The sequence below is a fragment of the Oncorhynchus kisutch genome, linkage group LG8, assembly GCF_002021735.2.
Source record: "Oncorhynchus kisutch isolate 150728-3 linkage group LG8, Okis_V2, whole genome shotgun sequence".
Lineage (NCBI taxonomy): Eukaryota > Metazoa > Chordata > Actinopteri > Salmoniformes > Salmonidae > Oncorhynchus > Oncorhynchus kisutch.
Window position 1 is genome coordinate 47,289,491 of NC_034181.2, and position 18,692 is coordinate 47,308,182.

The following is an 18,692-nucleotide window of genomic DNA, read 5'->3' on the forward strand; positions in this document are numbered from 1 at the left end:
AAATTACAGGCTGTGGTCTATCTTGGTTCAATTGTAAAAAAAGAAATTGGTAATGGACTCCTGAAACCGGAACTAGCAAGACGTCAGCCCCCACGAATCGGCGTATTCGACAGTGAGTAGATTACGTTGAAAACAACGGTCAGCTATCTTGGAGGCTGTCTCTAGTTCTTATTATAGCCAAATATTATGGATATATACTGACAAGAAACACGTCTCTCTGCCCTAAAAATGGGAGTCTTTGTCCACAAAGCATGACAGTGGGCTGTCTTAGCTCCCTCCTAAGCTTTCTTTGGATTGGTTGTACATCTCATTATTGTAATCCATTTTTGAATATTCGATCAGGGTTGTTGAAGTCCACCGCCGGTATTCAATCGAGAGATGCTATGCTACTAGCCTCATAACATTAATATGCTTAGCCATCTCGAGAAAACTCTTATATAAAAAATGTTTTTGTCTAAAAGTTGCCAGGATGTCACGTGTGTCCTAAATATATATATATATATATATATATATATATGACACAACTTAGGCATTATGAAACGTATTTTAGATCTAATATACATCACGTAACAAATAAGCCATTTATCTTTTTTATTGGCCAAATTCGACACTCATTGACCTCCATACAAAAACTTGCTTGGTGGGTGAAACAACGACACGTGCTGTAGGGAGACAGATTTTCCGCTGAGTTTTGGGGCTCTCTTCCCCTCTGTTATAGCTCAATCACAGATAGAACATTGAGCCAGATATATTTCACTGGATATATAAATGTGAAGCATCCGGTTGGAGTTTCCCACTCACTACCAAATATGGTGATGAGAAGGAAGCCCAGTGGCCGGCAGTGAGAGAAACTGGAGTGAGATGGGTTTTGGCCGACATTCTGCACATTTTCTCATCAATGGAACATTTGATCTCCATACAGATTTGTGTGTCCAAAACTAGAATCTTTAACAAACAGAGTGGATTGCGTTTTGTAGACTACCCTTTGCAAAATATTCCAACAAATGGTTTGTTTAGAAGGAGTACACGGGTGAATTGAGTTATTGCACACGCACACCCACAAAGTAGGCGTTCCCTAACTGAAATGTGCAAATAACTGCTAGAAAGCGCCAATGGGATATCACTAGCTCGTGCTTGGCTCTGCCCAACTTGATTGTTCTGCTCACTATGATTAATTTGCTCCCATTGTGAACGACAGGCTCTGGTCTATCTTGGGTTAGTTAAACAAATCTTTGGCTCAGTGGTCGGAAGGGGAGGCAAGATCAGGTGGGACCATTATTGCCAATGAGAGTACAGATACGCGTGTCAACAACAGGCAGAACGGTTTCCACTACTTACCACAGCCACAAACGCATTAATTGGCAATATTGTAAAAATTCATGAAAACCAACATTTGGTTTTGGCCTTAATTTAAGGTTAGGTTAGCTGTGTGGTTAGGGTTAAAATCACATTTTATGAAAATAAAAGGTAAAACTGGGCGGAGTTCAGGACTTTGTGGCTGCGGTAACTAGCGACGGCCAGGCATAACATCGAAATACGTCGTTTTTCCTCGAAGTTTGGGGGGTCTCACGTGTCGTACTTATAATAAGTACTCTTAACCTAATCATTCCAAAACGTCTATTCGAGCAAATAAGCCATTCAAGGGTGACACTGTCATTGGCCCCCATACAAAAACTCAAAAAAGTGAAAATAAAATGATCCCTGTCGCTTCCTCTCTGGTTTAAGCACCTTCACGGGGTCTCTGCTCACCCCGTTGCCTCCTTGCTCTGTTTTCTTTTGTGATGTATGAGTTATTTTGTAATTCGCAGGAAAGTACCGTGACTCATGTTAAGTGTTTGTAATGCATCAGTCCAGTAGTCTACTTGCAAGTCGGTTTCTGCTCTCCTGCTAAATCCTAATTAGTAATTAATAAAACATGTAATTAGTAGTAGTTTATTTTTATTATTACATGTTCTTGGCAGCTAAATGCTGAATTGCAGTTCACAGCACATCTCAGGGACCACGCTCACATGTGAAGAGGTTGACAGCCTAAAAAGGCCCTGTTAAAAAAGGCAAACGGGGTGGTTATAGACGGCAGGCTGAGGACTGGAGGCAGTCCTTGTGGTATCAGCTGCAATGTAGAGACTAATCAAGGGTAATGCACACCACCGCATAAATCCAGGGGATTGAGCGTCCTTGGCAGGCAAGTGAACTGGGCCTAAGCAGATAGCAAAAAGTCCTCCCCATGCTAAGCTAACAGCTGCTTCCCCTTATCACTGTAGGCACAAGTGAGACCCATCTCTCAGATCAGTGAGAGGTAAACACAACTCATCACAGCGCAGTGACTGGGGCTTTACTTATTATATGCTCTGCTCTCCTGTTCTGGATTCTCACTGGATCAAAGCATATGACTCACAGTACTGTAAAAGACAAACTAGGGCATCAGTGTGTGTAAGTGTAACCACCCAGACAACTTTTGGATCATAAACATTTTTAGATCAGTCTTTCATTATATGATGGAGGATTAAATAACAGGCTTGTCCCTCTAAGGCTGTGGTGTAAAGCACTTAAGTAAAAATATTTTAAAGTACTACTAAAGTATATATTTTTTTGTACAGTATCTGTACTATACTATATTTATTTTTGAAAACTTTTACTTCACTACATTCCCAAAGAAAAATGTACTTTTTACACGAAACATTTTCCCTGACACCCAAAAGTACTTGTTACATTTTTAATGCTTAGCAGGACAGGAAAACGGTCCAATTTACACACTTATCAAGAGAACATCCTTGGTCATCCCTATTACCTGATCTGGCGGATTCACTAAACACAGATGCTTCGTTTGTAAATTATGTCTGAGTGTTGGCGCGTGCCCCTGGCTATCAGTAAATTTAAAAACACATGAATATCGTGCCGTCTGGTTTGCTTAATATAAAGGAATTAGAAAATATGTATATTTTTACTTTTGACACAAGTACATTTGATCAATTATGTTTACTTTTGATACTGAAGTATATTTAAAACCAAATACTTTTACTCAAGTAGTATTTTACTGGGTGATTTTCAACTTTTACTTGAGTCATTTACTATTAAAGGATCTTTACTTTTACTCAAGTATGACAATTGGGTACTTTTTCCACTACGGCTAAGGCTTGTCCTTCAGGTAACCACAATAAATGGATTTCAAGTTCTAGGGAATGTGCAAAATGAAGGCAAATGAAACCCTTTAATAGTACATGTAAATCAGTCATTTTACACAGGAATCTGATAGCAAGGTGTAATGGTGTCAGTTTGTGTGATGATAAATCTGTTTAATAGTGTCGCACCACTAGGACAAATAAAATCATCCCTGACTAACACTGAAAAAGGACTGGCAAGGGCACTGCCTTACCACTTGCTTCCCAGAGGAAGACTGGGAGACTAAAATAGCTCTGAAATGGCATTGCTATAATCATGCCACCTCTCCCTATAAATATGCCCTGTTGTTTTCACTGTTGACTCAGTGGGGTAAGCCATGGCACAGTAGTGGTTAGGAAGATTGGTGCCTGCCTGCTCAAGTGTCCCCCGGGCCTCTATTTACCAGTGAAAGCTTAGCTGAGGACCTGTTGAAATTGTTCCACATGTGCCCCTCATACCAGGTTTAGACCCAAAGTTCCCCATGTTGTTACCTATTTTAACCTACCTATTTTAACCAAGCTCTTGGGGGGGGGGGTTCTTATGTAAGATGTCATTTCTTCATCTGGTGGTTCTGTGTCTTATTACAGCCTCGAGTCATCTTGGGTATGACGCTACAAGCTTGGCAAATCTGTATTTGGGAGTTTCTCCCATTCTTCTCTGCAGAGCCTCTCAAACTCTGTCGGGTTGGATGAGGAGCGTTGCTGCACAGCTATTTTCAGGTCTCTCCAGAGATATTCGATCAAGTCCAGGCTCTGGCCAGGCTATTCAAGGACATTCAGAGACTGATCCTGAAGCCACTCCTGCGTTGTATTGGCTGTGTGCTTAGGATCATTGTCCTGTTAGAAGGTGAATCGCCACGCCAGCCTGAGGTCCTGAGCGCTCTGGAGCAGGTTATCAAATATCGCTCTGTACTTTGCTCCGTTCATCTTTACCTCAATCCTGACTAGTTTCCCAGTCTCTGCCACTGAAAAACATCCTCATAGCATGCTGCTGCCACCACCATGCTTCACCGTAGGGACGGTGCCAGGTTTCCTCCAGAAGTGACGATTGGAATTCAGGCCAAAGAGTTCAATCTTGGTTTCATTCGACCAGAGAATCTTGTTTCTCATGGGCTGAGTGTCATTTAAGTGCCTTTTGGCAAACTCCAAGCGGGCTGGTCATGTGCCTTTTACTGAGGAGTAGCTTCTGTCTGGCCACTCTACCATAAAAGCCTGATTGGTGGAGTGCTGCAGAGATGGTTGTCCTTCTGGAGGGTTCTCCCATCTCCACAGCGGAACTCTGTAGCTCTGTCAGAGTGACCATCGGGTTCTTGGTCACCTCCCTGACCAAGGCCCTTCTCCACTGATTGCTCAGTTTGGCCAGGCGGCCAGCTCAGGTCAGAGTCTTAGTGGTTCCAAACTGCTTCCATTTAAGAATGATGGAGGCCACTGTGTTCTTAGGGACTTTCAATGCTGGAGAAATGTTTGTGCACCTTTCCCCAGATCTGTGCCTCGACAAAATACTGTCTCGGAGCTCTACGGACAACTCCTTCGACCTCATGGCTTGGTTTTTGCTCTGACTTGTACTGTCAACTATGGGACCTTATATAGACAGGTATGTGCCTTTCCAAATCATGTCCAATGAATTGAATTTACCACAGGTGGACTCCAATCAAGTTGTAGAAACATCTCAAGGATGATCAATGGAGCTCAATTTTGAGTCTCATAGCAAAGAGTCTGAATACTTATGTAAATAAGGTTTCTGTTTCTTATTTGTAATACATTTGCAAAAATGTCAAACCCGTTTTCACTTTGTCATTATGGGGTATTGTGTGTAGATTGCTGAAAAAAAAAACATATTAACACATTTTAGAATAAGGCTGTAACTTAACAAAATGTGGAAAAAGTCAAGGGGTCTGAATACTTTGCCATCTTTCATGCTGGAGACTAATTTCTCACACCAGCCACTACTAATGGAAAATCCCAACAACTTACCAGATAAGTAAAGAGCTCCCATAGAGGTAAAGGGATTTTTATTTGCTTATGCATGGCATGTGGACCTGGCTGCTATAAGACTTTGCGTTGGTCTCAGTCAAGGTGTGCCATCGTCCTTTAGCCTATTTTATGGGCATTGTGCCGACTGAAACACCTGGAGGGAGACACTGGAGCGAGCCCTTATGTAGGACACCTTTTCAGTGGAACATTATTCGGGGATATTTTAAGACACGGCAGAAGGTCAGAAAGGCCAGACATTAGGAATTATACTATAATGTGAGTAGACCAATGAGGAAAACAGTTCTACAAAATGCAAGTTTCCATAGTCTATTAAGGTATACAATTTTATTTTTTGTGTTTTTAAACAACCACCATATGGAAAAATGTGACCTATTGCACGGCTATAAAACTATTTATCCACTGAAACAATGCAATTGTTTCCTGCGGCCTTGTGAATGTTGACCTGCTTGAAGGTCCTACTCACATCGGCTATGGAGAGGGTGATCACACAGTCGTCCGGAACAGCTGATGCTCTCATGCATGTTCGAGGCAAGTAATACTGAAACATGCACGAGAGTATCAGCTGTTCCAGACTGTGTGATCACACTCTCCATAGCCGATGTGAGTAAGGCCTTCAAACAGGCCAACATTCACAAGGCTGCAGGGCCAGACAAATTACCAGGACGTGTACTCCGAGCATGCGCTGACCAACTGGCCAGTGTCTTTACTGACATTTTCAACCTGTCCCTGACTGAGTCTGTAATACCAACATGTTTCAAGCAGACCACCATAGTCCCTGTGCCCAAGAACACTAAGTTAACCTGCATAAATGACTGCCAACCCATAGCTCTCACGTCTGTAGCCATGAAGAGTTTTGAAAAGCCGGTCATGGGTCACAACACCATTATCCCAGAAACCCTAGACCCAGTGCAATTTGCATACCATCCCAAGAAATCCACAGATGATGCAATATCTCTATTGCACTCCACACTGCCCTTTCCAACCTGGATAAAAGGAACAGCTATGTGAGAATGCTATTCATTGACGACAGCTCAACGTTCAACACCATAGTGCCCTCGAAGCTCATCACCAAGCTAAGGACCCTGGGACTAAACACCTCCCTCTGCAACTGGATCCTGGACTTCCTGACGGGCCGCCCCCAGGTAGTAAGGGTAGGTAACAACACATCCGCCACACTGATCCTCAACACGAGGGCCCCTCAGGGGTGCGTGCTCAGTCCCCTCCTGTACTCCCTGTTCACCCATGACTGCATGACCAAGCACGACTCCAACACCATCATTAAGTTTGCTGATGACACAACAGTGGTAGGCCTAATCACCAACAACGATGAGACAGCCTATAGGGAGGTGGTCAGAGACCTGGCTGAGTGGTGCCAGGATAACAACCTTTCCCTCAACAAAGTCTATTCCCCCTCAGGAGACTGAAAAGATGTGGCATGGGTCCTCAGATCCTCAAAAAGTTATACAGCTGCACCATCGAGAGCATCCTGACTGGTATGGCAACTGCTCGGCCTCTGACCGTAAGGCGCTACAGAGGTCAGTGCGTACGGCCCAGTACATCACTGGGGCAAAGCTTCCTGCCATCCAGATCTCGTACAATGCTGTGTACTACTCCCTTCACAGAACAGCGTAAACTGGCACTAACCAGAATAGAAAGAAGAGTGGGAAGCCCCGATGCATAACTGAGCAAGAGGACAGGTACATTAGAAGGCCAGCATCCCGGAGTCGCTTCTTCACTGTTGCCGTTGAAACTGGTGTTTTGCGAGTACTATTTAATGAAGCTGCCAGTTGAGGACTTGTGAGGCATCTGTTTTTCAAACTAGACACTAATGTACTTGTCCTCTTGCTCAGTTGTGCACCGGGGCCTCCCACTCTTTCTATTCCTGTAAGGGCCAGTTTGCGCTGTTCTGTGAAGGGAGTAGTACACAGCGCTGTACGAGATCTTCAGTTTCTTGGCCATTTATCGCATGGAATAGCCTTAATTTCACAGAACAAGTATAGACTGACGCATTTCAGAAGAAAGTTCTTTGTTTCTGGCCATTTTGAGCATGTAAATGAACCCACAAATGCTGGTGCTTCAGATACTCAACTAGTCTAAATAAGGGCAGTTTTATTGCTTTAATAAGGACAGCAGTTTTCAGCTGTGCTAACATAATTGCAAAAGGGTTTTCTAATGATCAATTAGCCTTTTAAAATTATAGACTTGGATTAGCTAACACAACGTGCCATTGGAACACAGGAGTGATGGTTGCTGATAATGGGCCTCGGTACGCCTATGTCGATATTCCATAAAAAATATGCCGTTTCCTGCTACAATAGTCATTTTCAACATTAACAATGTCTACACTGTATTTCTGATCAATTTGATGTTATTTTAGTGGACATTTTTGGGGGGCTTTTCTTTCAAAAACTAGGACATTTCAAAGTGACCCATAACTTTTGATCTGTACTGTACATGTTACCTCAACTAACCGGTGACCATGCACATTGACTCTGTACTGGTACCCTGTATATAGCCTCGCTGTTGTCATTTTTCTGCTGGTCTTTAATTATTTGTAACCGTTATTTTTTACTTAACACATATTTTTCTTAACTGCATTGTCGGTTAAGGGCTTGTAAGTAAGCATTTCACTGTGTTCAGCGCATGTGACAAATACAATTTGATTTACTTCCACACTTGACAGACTACAGCTACGAACATGCGCAAATCAACCAGACATAGAAAACAACCTTGTTTCAGTTTTAAATTAGCACTTGAGAACATTCCAGAGAAGAATTAGGCTACTGTTCAGCAGAGTTGAGAAAAGTTGAAGAGATCAAACATATGACAAAGAACCCCTAGTTGACACTTAACCCATGTTTTACACAAATAAGATAGACAAGTTGAACAGTGAGAAAAACAATAACATAACCAACCATGGCCAGCTACAGAGGCCTACTGTGGTCATAGAGCAACACCCTACCTGCATTACTCACCATGACTCATCAAAAGAACATCCAGTAACTGTGCAATATTTTTTACGTGCTGGGAAAAGAAAATTAGGTGTGTGTAGGGAAGTCACCACAAAAGTTTCATCCTGTTGCATAGCTATCTGGGGCTGATTCATAACACTGGGGCAATGAGGACAAGTGCAATATGGGTTTATTGTCAAATCGGTTCTTAAAGTCTGTTGTAATAAAGTGCAGAATTAAAGCAAGTTCCCTGGTGGAACTGTACATTTGTATGGTTCGGGTGAAATGTATTTCTAAAACTATGAAAAGCCCTTTAACCACACGAATAAAGCTAATGTGCAGGGTTATTTCACAAAGCTCAGCCCCACTGTACAAGGCCTCCCCTCTTTTCAATTAGAATACAATTGGATAAATATAAAGGTTTCACGTTTGGGTTAGTCAGAGCTCTGAAGAGTTTATACGATAATTGATATGTCGTACAAAGCTCAATGAATTTCCTATAAACTCAAACTACATGCACGGCCATACTAGTATCCAACTAACCTGTGTCTATTGTTTTTGTGCTCAGCTCACCATAGAACAAATCAGGCTCAAAGACCAATAACATGAAGCATATGGGCTGCATACACTCCTACTCAAAACCTGCACACAATTACCTTTTACAGTTAACACATGAAACCACGCAACACTACCAATCGAACAGTATTCAGCAATTGTCACATCCCTCTTTGCTTAGTGTAACAAATTATGGAAACAAAGGAACAGGCAGTCACCACATATGATGCTAAATATTGCACAGACAAGTGCTAACACAGAACAGTCGCATATCATAGCCTGTGCATAGGAGGAATAAAGCACTTATGGTATTTGCAAACATTACCACTTCATAAAGCTTCATGGTTTTGATAGAGAAAGGAGTTCATTCCATTACACTCAACTACGCCGACACAAAACCATGACGACATAACCATTGAATGAGAGCATAAAGAATGTATGATTAAAGTTAAGTGTCTATATATTGGCAACATAGTAATGGAAAAAAGTCCCAGCATTCCACCATCTTTGCATAGATAGAAAGAAACAAAGAGATGGGGGCATGGAGAAATCTCTCAATGATATCTTAATAAATAGCATGGAAAATGTAGAAATTAGTGAGCTAAAAATATTGTGCATGCGCATATTTTAAAAATCCCCATCAGTTTGCCACAGAGCTATAAAAGGGGGGCTGCACTTCCTGATTTGGCCTATTTTCTTCAGCCATGTACATTGTGTAATTTGCTGATGGTCCCCTAACTAGCCCCATAGAAATATCTAATGTCAAACCAAATTGGCCATGGGAATTACTATGGTTGCGTGCAGCTCTGCTCCAAATTGATGATTACTTGGGTGCTGTCAGCTGTGGGCAGGATTGAAATAAACCCAACCCGAGAAAATTTTTTAGGGTACTCCTCATTCCGTGACATACCATTTTTCCCCTATCATCTCGCAGACTATGACCAAAATTGTCCTATTTACACTTTGTAGTCAATTTTGACACTACGATAAATGTTTTGACTCATATCGATAGGCTGTTTTCAAAACAAGAAGCAAGAAGTTGCTTTTTAGGGGCAGTTGCTTTTTAATTCTTGCTTCGCAGGGGGGGGGTTCACATAATGTTCATCATGGACTCCAATACAATCAAAAAGAGTGCACGTGGGGCAAGGAGAGTGGTGGCCCACATCTTTAATAGTCATTATCTGTGGAGAAGCACAAAGGCCTCCAGCTTCTCTGGGATGTTTCCTCTGTAGCAGAGGCTGTGCTTGATGATAGCCCGTGCAGCCAGACACTGCAGGGTGGTGTGGTTGATGGGCTGGATCAGGTTCTTGGCCATCTCCTTCTCGTCCAGCAGGTCGCATGCCGTCTGCTTCAGGGAGTTGGTGCTGTCAAAGTGCGTGCCGCAGGCGATCAGCAGGTTCATGATGTCCGGGTGATTGTTGGAGGCAGCCACATGCAGGGGGCTGTTGTTGTCCTCGTCGCGGCAATTGACGTCCGCCCCACACTCCAGTAGGATAGAGGTGACCTGGAAAGAGGGGAACTTACAGACAGGATAGCGGCCCACGCAGGTGGTGTTCCTGTCCACGGCCAGGTGGAGCGGGCTGTAGCCATTCTTCCCACAGGGCTGCAGCTTGAGGAACCTGTAGATGGTCTCCTTCTTGAAATGGTCCTGCTCCACGGTACAGGGGACCTTCTCCAGCAGGCAGATGAGATGCAGGATGATGGAGAGGGCCTTGCTGAGCTGAGCCGGGTCAGGCTGGGTTTGTTTCACCGCACGTTCAATCTCCAGCACGCTCTTACTGAGGATGCCCATGAGGTCGTTGAAGGAGACCGAGGTGCCCAGAAGGCCTTTAGCACGGTCCTGGAGCATGAAGGAGAATAGTTCAGCGAAGGACAGCAGGCTGCTGGCTGTCATGGGGCTGAGGGGGTCCAAGTTGCTCTGCTGCATGTCAAGGGCATACTTCCAAAGGTTGATGCAGCGCTCAAAATTCCCAGAGTCAGCGTATACAGCTCCCCGGTAGCGGATGTAGTAAGAGGTGTCGGGGTGGGAGGGGCCCAGGATGCGCTCTCTAATGAGCAGGGCCTGCATCCTCATCTCATCTGGGTCTGAGATCAGGCTGTCTAGCTCCTCCCCATTACTTACTTCCCTGGCATAGTCATAGGCCATGATCAACTGCTTTGGCTCAGCTTTGTTAAGAACATTTTTGCTGTCACTGTATCTCAGGTCCATGGCCCTCTTCCAGTACTTTAATGCCCCAAGAAGATCCCTCTTTTTGTCCACAAAAGTAGCACCAAGCAGTTCGAGGGCATTTATCCTCTCCATGTGGTTTGTTTGCTGGTGTTGTGTCAGATAGTCAACAATGTTAGTGTGGCCAGTCACACTAGCAGACAGCAGTGGGGTCATTCCATAACCATCCCTCTCCATGGTGGCACCATATTTTAGCAGCATCTTCATTATCTCCAAGCTGCCAGATTCAGCACAGTCATGTAATGCTGTATTACCTGTGAAGAAAGAAATACTAATACATGTTTTGCAAACTGGAAACCATTTTTGCAGACATTCTAGCAATAAATAAATATATATTCAAATTCATTGAAAGTAGATGTTTAAGTGAAGAGACAAAAAGGTTACATTTGCTACATTTCATAAATATGTTTGTCAAATAACTTGGTAAGCAAATGTCTTCCCACATGCTTGCCTGTAACCCTTTCCCTCTAGGAGCAGACCAGTGATGTAAGCAATGTGCAAATCTAAGCACCTGCCAAAGGGGGGTAAAATTCTCATGGATAGGGACAGTTCTTGTGAGTGGGCTATTGCAAGGCTTACATTTAAAACAGGCCTGAGTGGTATCATGTCCCCTAATTGGTTTAAACACAAATTACTCCCTCTTGTTATTTGACCCGATTAGATGTCCAAATGGAGGATTTACCTCAAGACTGTCTGAAAAACATGCACAGGTTTGGGAAATTGTATCAGACAAATGTGATCTGCGTTTAACAGCAAATTACTGAATGTTTCATCATTTTGGTTTTGATCTGTCATGACATAACGGAGCAAAGCACCTGCCAGGTACTAGGACTTATCTCATTGCTCAGGTAGACCCAGGGATATAAAATACAGGGAAATAAACGTTTGAATGTGTGACCTCACCTTTAACACTTTTCCTGTTAACATCAGCGTCTTTCTCCAATAGATACTGGGCAATTTCCTTGTGTCCTTTGTAACACGAGATCATGAGGCATGTGTGACCATGTCTGTTTGCTACTTCCAGGTCTGCCTTGTGCTCTACCAGGTATTTTACAATGTCCAAATGCCCATCGAAGCAGGCTGCTCTCAGGGGGGTGGAATTGGTGAGTGTTGTATTGTTCACAGAGGCACCGTGGCCAAGTAAAGACTGCACGACTTTCAGGTGTCCTGCTGCTGAGGCAGCCCATAGAGGGGGGGCACCTTCGATAGTCTCTCCATCAAAATTCACTGACCCCCCAACCTCAACGGGTGCGCAGCAACACTCCAAAAGATATTCCACTAAATCCAGGTGTCCGTATCTTGCAGCCATAAGCAAAGAGGTCGCACCGTTGGTTTTCTCTGCCATTAATTTGGTAACCTCTAGGCCAGTTTTGTTCTCCAAAAGTTTCTGAAGCAACCGTAGCTTGCCATCTCTGGCTGCATTGAACACCGCCGTTTGTAAATCCATTTATGCAGCTTTGTTCACCGACACAGTTGATTAAGACACGAGCGTCTTAAAAGTATGTGGCAGGTGTTGAGCAGAAGCCTTTGTTTGTGGCGCTAGCTAGCCTTGAATAGGTTGGGACTAGCTAACTACGTATTGCTAAATTAGCCAAACGGGAGGCAGAAATCAGCCAGCTAGCGACTGAAAAACGTATTTGTTAACATTGGCATGCTCTGCTTTGCCCTCTTCCCTATTGAAAGTTTGCTGGCGACGGAAATATAGCTAACTTAATAAAATTGTCTGGGTAGCTAGTTACGGCACTGTTCAACCAAATAGCATGGGTGTAATCATTACGCAAAATATGTTGCCAACCCGATAACTCCAAACGGGAAACGATAGTTTACTGGGCACATCCAGGTAGGTCCCGCCCTGTTTCGTTCCGTTTGGTTGTTAAACGGTAAAACGTTTGCGTAATGAATACATCCCAGGGGTGTAATCATTAGCAAAACAGTTGAAAAACATTACGTTTTGCAACTAAAACGAGTTTCTATTGGACAAATGCAGATATAGATCCCTCCCTGTTTCGTCCCGTTCGCTTCCGTCTGAGAAACGTTTTGCAAAAGAATCGGCGTAATGAATACGCCCCAGCTAGGCGTGTTCAGTCTACGCTGTCCGACGTCCTTTTCAATTTCATCAAGCAGTTTTTTAGCCTTAATTCTGCATATCATTTTCCGAAAGAACCATGTGTAAATCGACGTATATCTAGATGTTTTATCCAGTTTAAATATCAAGAAATACGGTGAGGCCAGAGAACATCCTCCCCGCTTGGTATTTAATGTACAGCCTACGCTAGCTAGCCAACATTGTCCAGCAGCCGAAGTCGATTGCGATTGCCTTCTTTTTCTTCGTTGATCAGCTTGTTGTGTTGTAGATTTTTCCCGCCCGTTAAATCTATCCCAGAGGAAATAACACAAGAAAAACTAGCTAGTATGCCAATTTTTCTATAATGTTCTTTGAGGGGGGCGGGCAAATTTGTCGACCCACCACACTGGTTAGATCATCACGACTCAATGGGCGGATTCGATTATGCTGGGGTGTGGGACACGTGACACGAACGGGCAAAAACGGCGAGGGAGGAGCACTATATAAATCGAAAAGTAATCTGCACCGCTCTGTCATGTCAAAAATTAGGCAGCATAGTGCATCGTCCCGAAACGATAGCGCCCTGGACTTCGGGCTAGAAGGTCGATGGTTCGAGACCAGCTCTCCCTGCCTGTTTCATTACAATATGTTCGCATTTTCAAATTACTTTTCATTGTGAAGGTATATTAACCGTTTTTATAAAAATAAATCAATATTGCCTGTGAACTCAGAATCCTACTCATTACTCCAAGTGCTTTACGTGACATTTGTTTTGAGCAGACCTCGCCGTTTGGCTTTGAACGGGGCACCTGTGGCTCACGCCCGGAAGCAGCCCTGTTCCAAAACAACTGTAACTCAGTGCACAACACGCCTACCCGGACAGATTAATCGAGTCCCCTCATTACCCACAGTACACTGCTGTCAATTCGAAAACAATGCGTTTTTTAAATTTCCTATTTATTGAAAAGGAAACCATCCAATCACAGAGCTGATATTCGCTTATGCGCTTGTATTCCCTTACGCAATAGCAGTTAAAGGCAAATACCCGAATCCATCATTTTAGGAGGTTGAGCAAGATGTCATTCGTTTTGGGGGTTTGTTGTGAATAAAGTTGGCATCTGCGCATACAACTGTATTAAACGAATAATAACATATTTGCATGTCCAGGCAGATGGCGATTGCATTGCATATATTTTGTTGGCTACTACCACCTCCTGGAGGTTGAGTGAACAATGTACAGAGGATGTTTTTTTCCTGTGATCAATTATTTGATCAACAAACACCAAGTGTACATAGAATCAAGATTCATTTGAGAAAAAGTTTAATGCTTTTGCAGTTCTTGAAATCATCACGACAATGTAATCATAAAATGTTTCAGTACACATTTCTCGATGTTGTATACAACCACACCTTTCATGATGTTCACAAGTGTACATGGCCCACAAGCTGCGTCCTTTGTAAAGAACCAAATGAAATACTTGATCATTAGCAACCTGAGCAGTGAGTGGATTGTAAATGTATCAGCTATTCCTGATGATACTGATATTCTGCATCACAATAGAGGTAATTGTCAAAATAATGGAAACACGAGTAAATGAGGGATATTGAAAAGAAGCACTTCCACACAGGTGTGGTTCTTGAGTTAATTAAGCAAATAACATCCCATCATGCTTAGTGTCATCTTAAAAAATGCTGGGCAGACCATTATTTTGCCCCATAGGATGACAATGCACCCATCCACAGGGCACTGATTGATTTGATGAGCATGAAAACCATATGCCATGGCTGTCTGTCACCCAATTGAACACTTGTGGGAGATTCTGGAGCGGCATCTGAGAAAGCATTTCCACCACCAACAAAACACTCAATTATGGAATTTCTCATGGAAGAATGGTGTCGCATCCCTCCAATAATGTTCCAGACACTTGTAGAATCTGTGCCAAGGTGCATTGAAGCTGTTCTAGCTTGTGGTGGCCCAATGCTCTATTAAGACACTTGTCTCCTTTATATTGGCAGTTACCTGTAAATGCTATCTATTTATATGGCTCAGTTTATTCATTGATTGAATATTGAAGGTCTGACAATGGGTTTACCAGAATGTTTATTAAGCTATGCAAATAAGCAAACATTTCCTTTGACTGCCAACAAGCTGATGACTGTGCAGAAACAATCATGAACAGTACGCAAACATATGACCACACACATGCCTAATATGAAATAAATTAAATTATTTTGTGCTTACACCAGCTTCATATTTATGTTTTAAACATATAAACCAACAACAAAACACCAGTTACAATAAAGAGATGGTTAAACTCCTAGTCAAGTTCCATCCACCCAAAACACAACCTCTGCTTGCCACAAGCCTGTTGAGTGGAATCTCACATTAAAAACAAACCAATTGTTTACAACAGAGTACTTTTGATTTGTTTGACATCACAACTTGAATCTAACAACCATGTTTGAATTGTCATTGCTAAGGAAGTGAGAACTGTGCACAAATTAAATTATGCAACTACGATTTAATGTATCAAGGTGTCAAATTAGAACTGCAAGACAGGCTACCAGTTTGTTCACATTATTCTGGTAAACAGTGTTGTAAAAAACAATGACAATATGCACCCACATGATAAATACGTTGTTGCATTTCCAACATTATTTGCTAGATTTTATTTAGATAATCCAGTTGGTTTTTTAAAAGTAACTTCAAAGCCTGAACGTACCTTAAAAATTCTAATTCTATGAATGGCATCTATAAAAAAAAACATTCTGCCGTGAACTGTTGTTGGTGGCGTTGGATCTGAAGTCCCTTGTGGAGGTGACCGGGATGAGATGCTGTGGGATGTTAGGATCCAACACGCGTTGTGGTGGTCTTCCTGTCAGAAAAGAAGCTTCTCAGCAAGACCACCTGGCTGATGCTGACTACCAGCAAAATTAAGGCCTCCCCAATGGACCAGAAAGCCACTCTTGTGTTAAGGTCCTCGGCACGGCTGCGTCCCTGAGCCTCCCGTAGACGGAAATGTGTCTGATAGTCAATGACCGATTTCAGGGCCTCATGAATAGACACGCAGGCAGACTCCATCTGAAACAGGTATTTACAGACTTTAAAAAGGCATACAAGATTCCTGTATGGTTTGACATGCAAGCACTGCAAATAACCAGAAATCTATGCCTATGCACACAGTTCTTTCCATTAGGTTTTTGCCAAATGGGGCAAACTGAAATCAAATAGCATTTAATTCTGTTACAGAGAATTAACAGATTGTTTTGATTGAACTGCCATATTGAATATTGCACAGAAAAACACCTCTCAGCAATAGTCATCAACAACAGATCTACCTGGGTTAAAGCAGTGACCCTGTTCTCATTGGGGAAAAGTGGGGGATCCTCTCCAACTTGGAAATCGAAGTAGACGGTCTTATGCGTGAAGGTGGAAAACTCATTGCTGAAGCAGAACTTATATGTTCCGTTCTTGGCAGCAGTGAATGTAAAGCTGTCATACTGCTTCTTCATTTCTTTGTAAAGAACAGTACCATCTGCATCCTCTAGACGACAGTCAACATCGTAATGCCCGCCAGTGACAACCTGGAGAGAAAATATTTTGTTTAAAATACAGCCTAGCAATTTAGCTATAGTTATTCCCATAACTCCATGTCATAATGTGAGGGCCTCAATCAACTTACCTGGAACTCAAGTGTGCACTTGGTACCAATTGTAATATCTTCATAGAAACACTGTTTTGCGTTATCTGGAAGCTCAAAGGTAAGCTCGGAGCCAAACGTCCAACCACAGAGCAGGTAGGCCCAAAGAACCTGCACCAACACTCTGATGGTACCATGATAGCTGTACATCTTGGCTGGTGGAAGAGTGGTAATCTGATATTGCTGTGAACCTGCAAACCAATACTATTTCTATATAACATCAAACAAATACATAAATAAGAAAAACGTATTCATTGACATGTGAACTAATAACATATGACTGAAATGGAATGGTCTACAAACCAAACCCGGAATTCACAATTGACTAAGGTTAGCTTGATACGCTAATTTAGCTCTAGCTAGCTGACACGGCCGATTCACATGCAATCTGTTTTTATTAGAATTTGAGTTGGCAAGATGAACTAGGTTTACAATGAATATTACAATAATTTATTGTACACACATTTTAAGTCATTGTTGAATAGCATGCTATTTTAGCTCAATATTGTGGTTAATTCAAGCTACTCACTTTAAATCCCTCATCCGGATGAAAGTAACTACTAGGAGACGTAGCATCAACGAATCACCTCATTGGCTAACATGAAATGGCCACGCCTCCGTTCTTCTACCATTGGTCAGAATGATCGGAGGAAGCGCTCCAACAGGAGGTGCGTTCAGTTCACTTGAACGTTTGCTACCGTGCGAAACGGTTTGTACTGTACGACACGTTTCCCCCAATACGTTATTGAACAGGATTTGACGTACGTTTGCTGGGTGTGGCTTGAAGCAATGAGTGACATTTAAAGGGCAGTTGCCACGCTAACAGCGTTGCCCAATCCCTCCCCGTTTTGCAACTGTTCGGTTTGCAACTGGTCGTTCGTTACAGCATCGTTTCCGTTCAATAAAACGTTCCAGAACGTGAACAATTAAGGAACGCAGCCAGGGTCATGGCTAGAAGCTTTTGTCAAATTAATGTCAAGGTTTTTTTGCCCCTTAGCTAACCCTAACCCCTTTCCTAACCTTAACATAATTCTCCTAATCTGCTGGGGAAGTTCTCTTAACCTGCTATGAAAAGTCAAATCTGACATTCATTTGACAAAAGCTGTAGCACTTCTAGCTATGACCCCCCCACAGAGATGATATTAACCAGGAGGACATTTTTATTTTTGTCTCTGGTCTCCAGTCTTGTTACTGTTGAATTGGTCAATATCACTGCGCTTGCAAATACTTGTCAATGTTTGTCAGATTTTTGTAACCCCCACCACACTATCATTTGAATAAACCATGCAATCCCTTGTGGTGTCACTTACCATAGGCCTACCTAAGGCCCAAAGGTAATTTGACTAACAACTGATACCAGGGTCAGATTATTCTTCCAATCTACCTACAGCTACATACCTTGGCTACTAAACACATACTTTGACCACACATTCATAGCAACAGGAAGTAGGGGTTTTGATGGTGCTGCAGCACCCCCTGAAAAACTCAGTAAAAATCAGTATAAAAAAACATTTCCCAAAGTAATAGACTGGCCCTTTACCAGTCCTGTACTAGCAGACAGATATAGCCATATGTAGCTCTGGCCAACATTTGTTTGTTGTAAAAATAAATAAAAAAGAAGCCGTCCCTCTTAACAGGACTGGCCCTGTGAATCACCCTTCACAACTCTGTTCATCCAAACAATCAGGGCGCTTGGACACACTCCAGGGTCCAGCCACACACCTCAAGTTAGAGAGCATGTTCACCTCAGGCCCAGTTCCACAAGGGGGCAAAAGGGGGCTTAGCCCTTCATTTGAAACTTTTGCCCAATCAGTTTTAGTTTCATGTCCCTATATAAAAATAGCAAAAAAGTTTAAATGATTGAGTGACAGGTTGGTGTGAAATTTGTGTCTCTGCATCAGCACAATAGGAGTGCCATGGAAAAGCCCCAGGTAGGTATTTTTGTTAAATTTAGTTAGTTAAGAAAAAAATCTTATTTTACAATGACAGCCTACCCCGGCAACACTGGGCCAATTGTGTGCCGTCCTATCGGACTTCCGA

At 42.7% G+C, this 18,692-nt stretch overlaps 2 protein-coding genes across 4 annotated transcripts; both read right to left on the bottom strand.

Annotated features, from left to right (window-relative positions):
• Window positions 1-8,277: 8,277 nt before the first annotated feature.
• LOC109895602 (protein fem-1 homolog C) lies at window positions 8,278-13,376 on the bottom strand. Its single transcript, XM_020489440.2, has 2 exons — window positions 11,790-13,376; window positions 8,278-11,140 (listed from the first exon to the last, which is right to left on the bottom strand). Exons 1-2 carry the CDS (start codon window positions 12,331-12,333, stop codon window positions 9,837-9,839), a joined length of 1,848 nt encoding a protein of 615 aa, XP_020345029.1. The 5' UTR covers window positions 12,334-13,376; the 3' UTR covers window positions 8,278-9,836.
• A 1,658-nt stretch (window positions 13,377-15,034) lies between these two features.
• LOC109895601 (transmembrane emp24 domain-containing protein 7-like) lies at window positions 15,035-17,306 on the bottom strand. 3 transcript variants are annotated; one of them, XM_020489437.2, is made up of 4 exons: window positions 17,182-17,306; window positions 16,635-16,862; window positions 16,291-16,536; window positions 15,035-16,033 (listed from the first exon to the last, which is right to left on the bottom strand). In XM_020489437.2, the coding sequence occupies exons 2-4, from the start codon at window positions 16,800-16,802 to the stop codon at window positions 15,797-15,799; spliced, it is 651 nt and encodes a 216-aa protein (XP_020345026.1). In that variant the 5' UTR covers window positions 16,803-16,862; window positions 17,182-17,306; the 3' UTR covers window positions 15,035-15,796. The 3 variants fall into 3 exon arrangements, with proteins under 3 accessions (XP_020345026.1, XP_020345027.1, XP_020345028.1); XM_020489438.2 differs by having other exon boundaries at window positions 16,635-16,843; window positions 17,182-17,295; XM_020489439.2 differs by having other exon boundaries at window positions 16,635-16,807; window positions 17,182-17,257.
• Window positions 17,307-18,692: the final 1,386 nt, after the last annotated feature.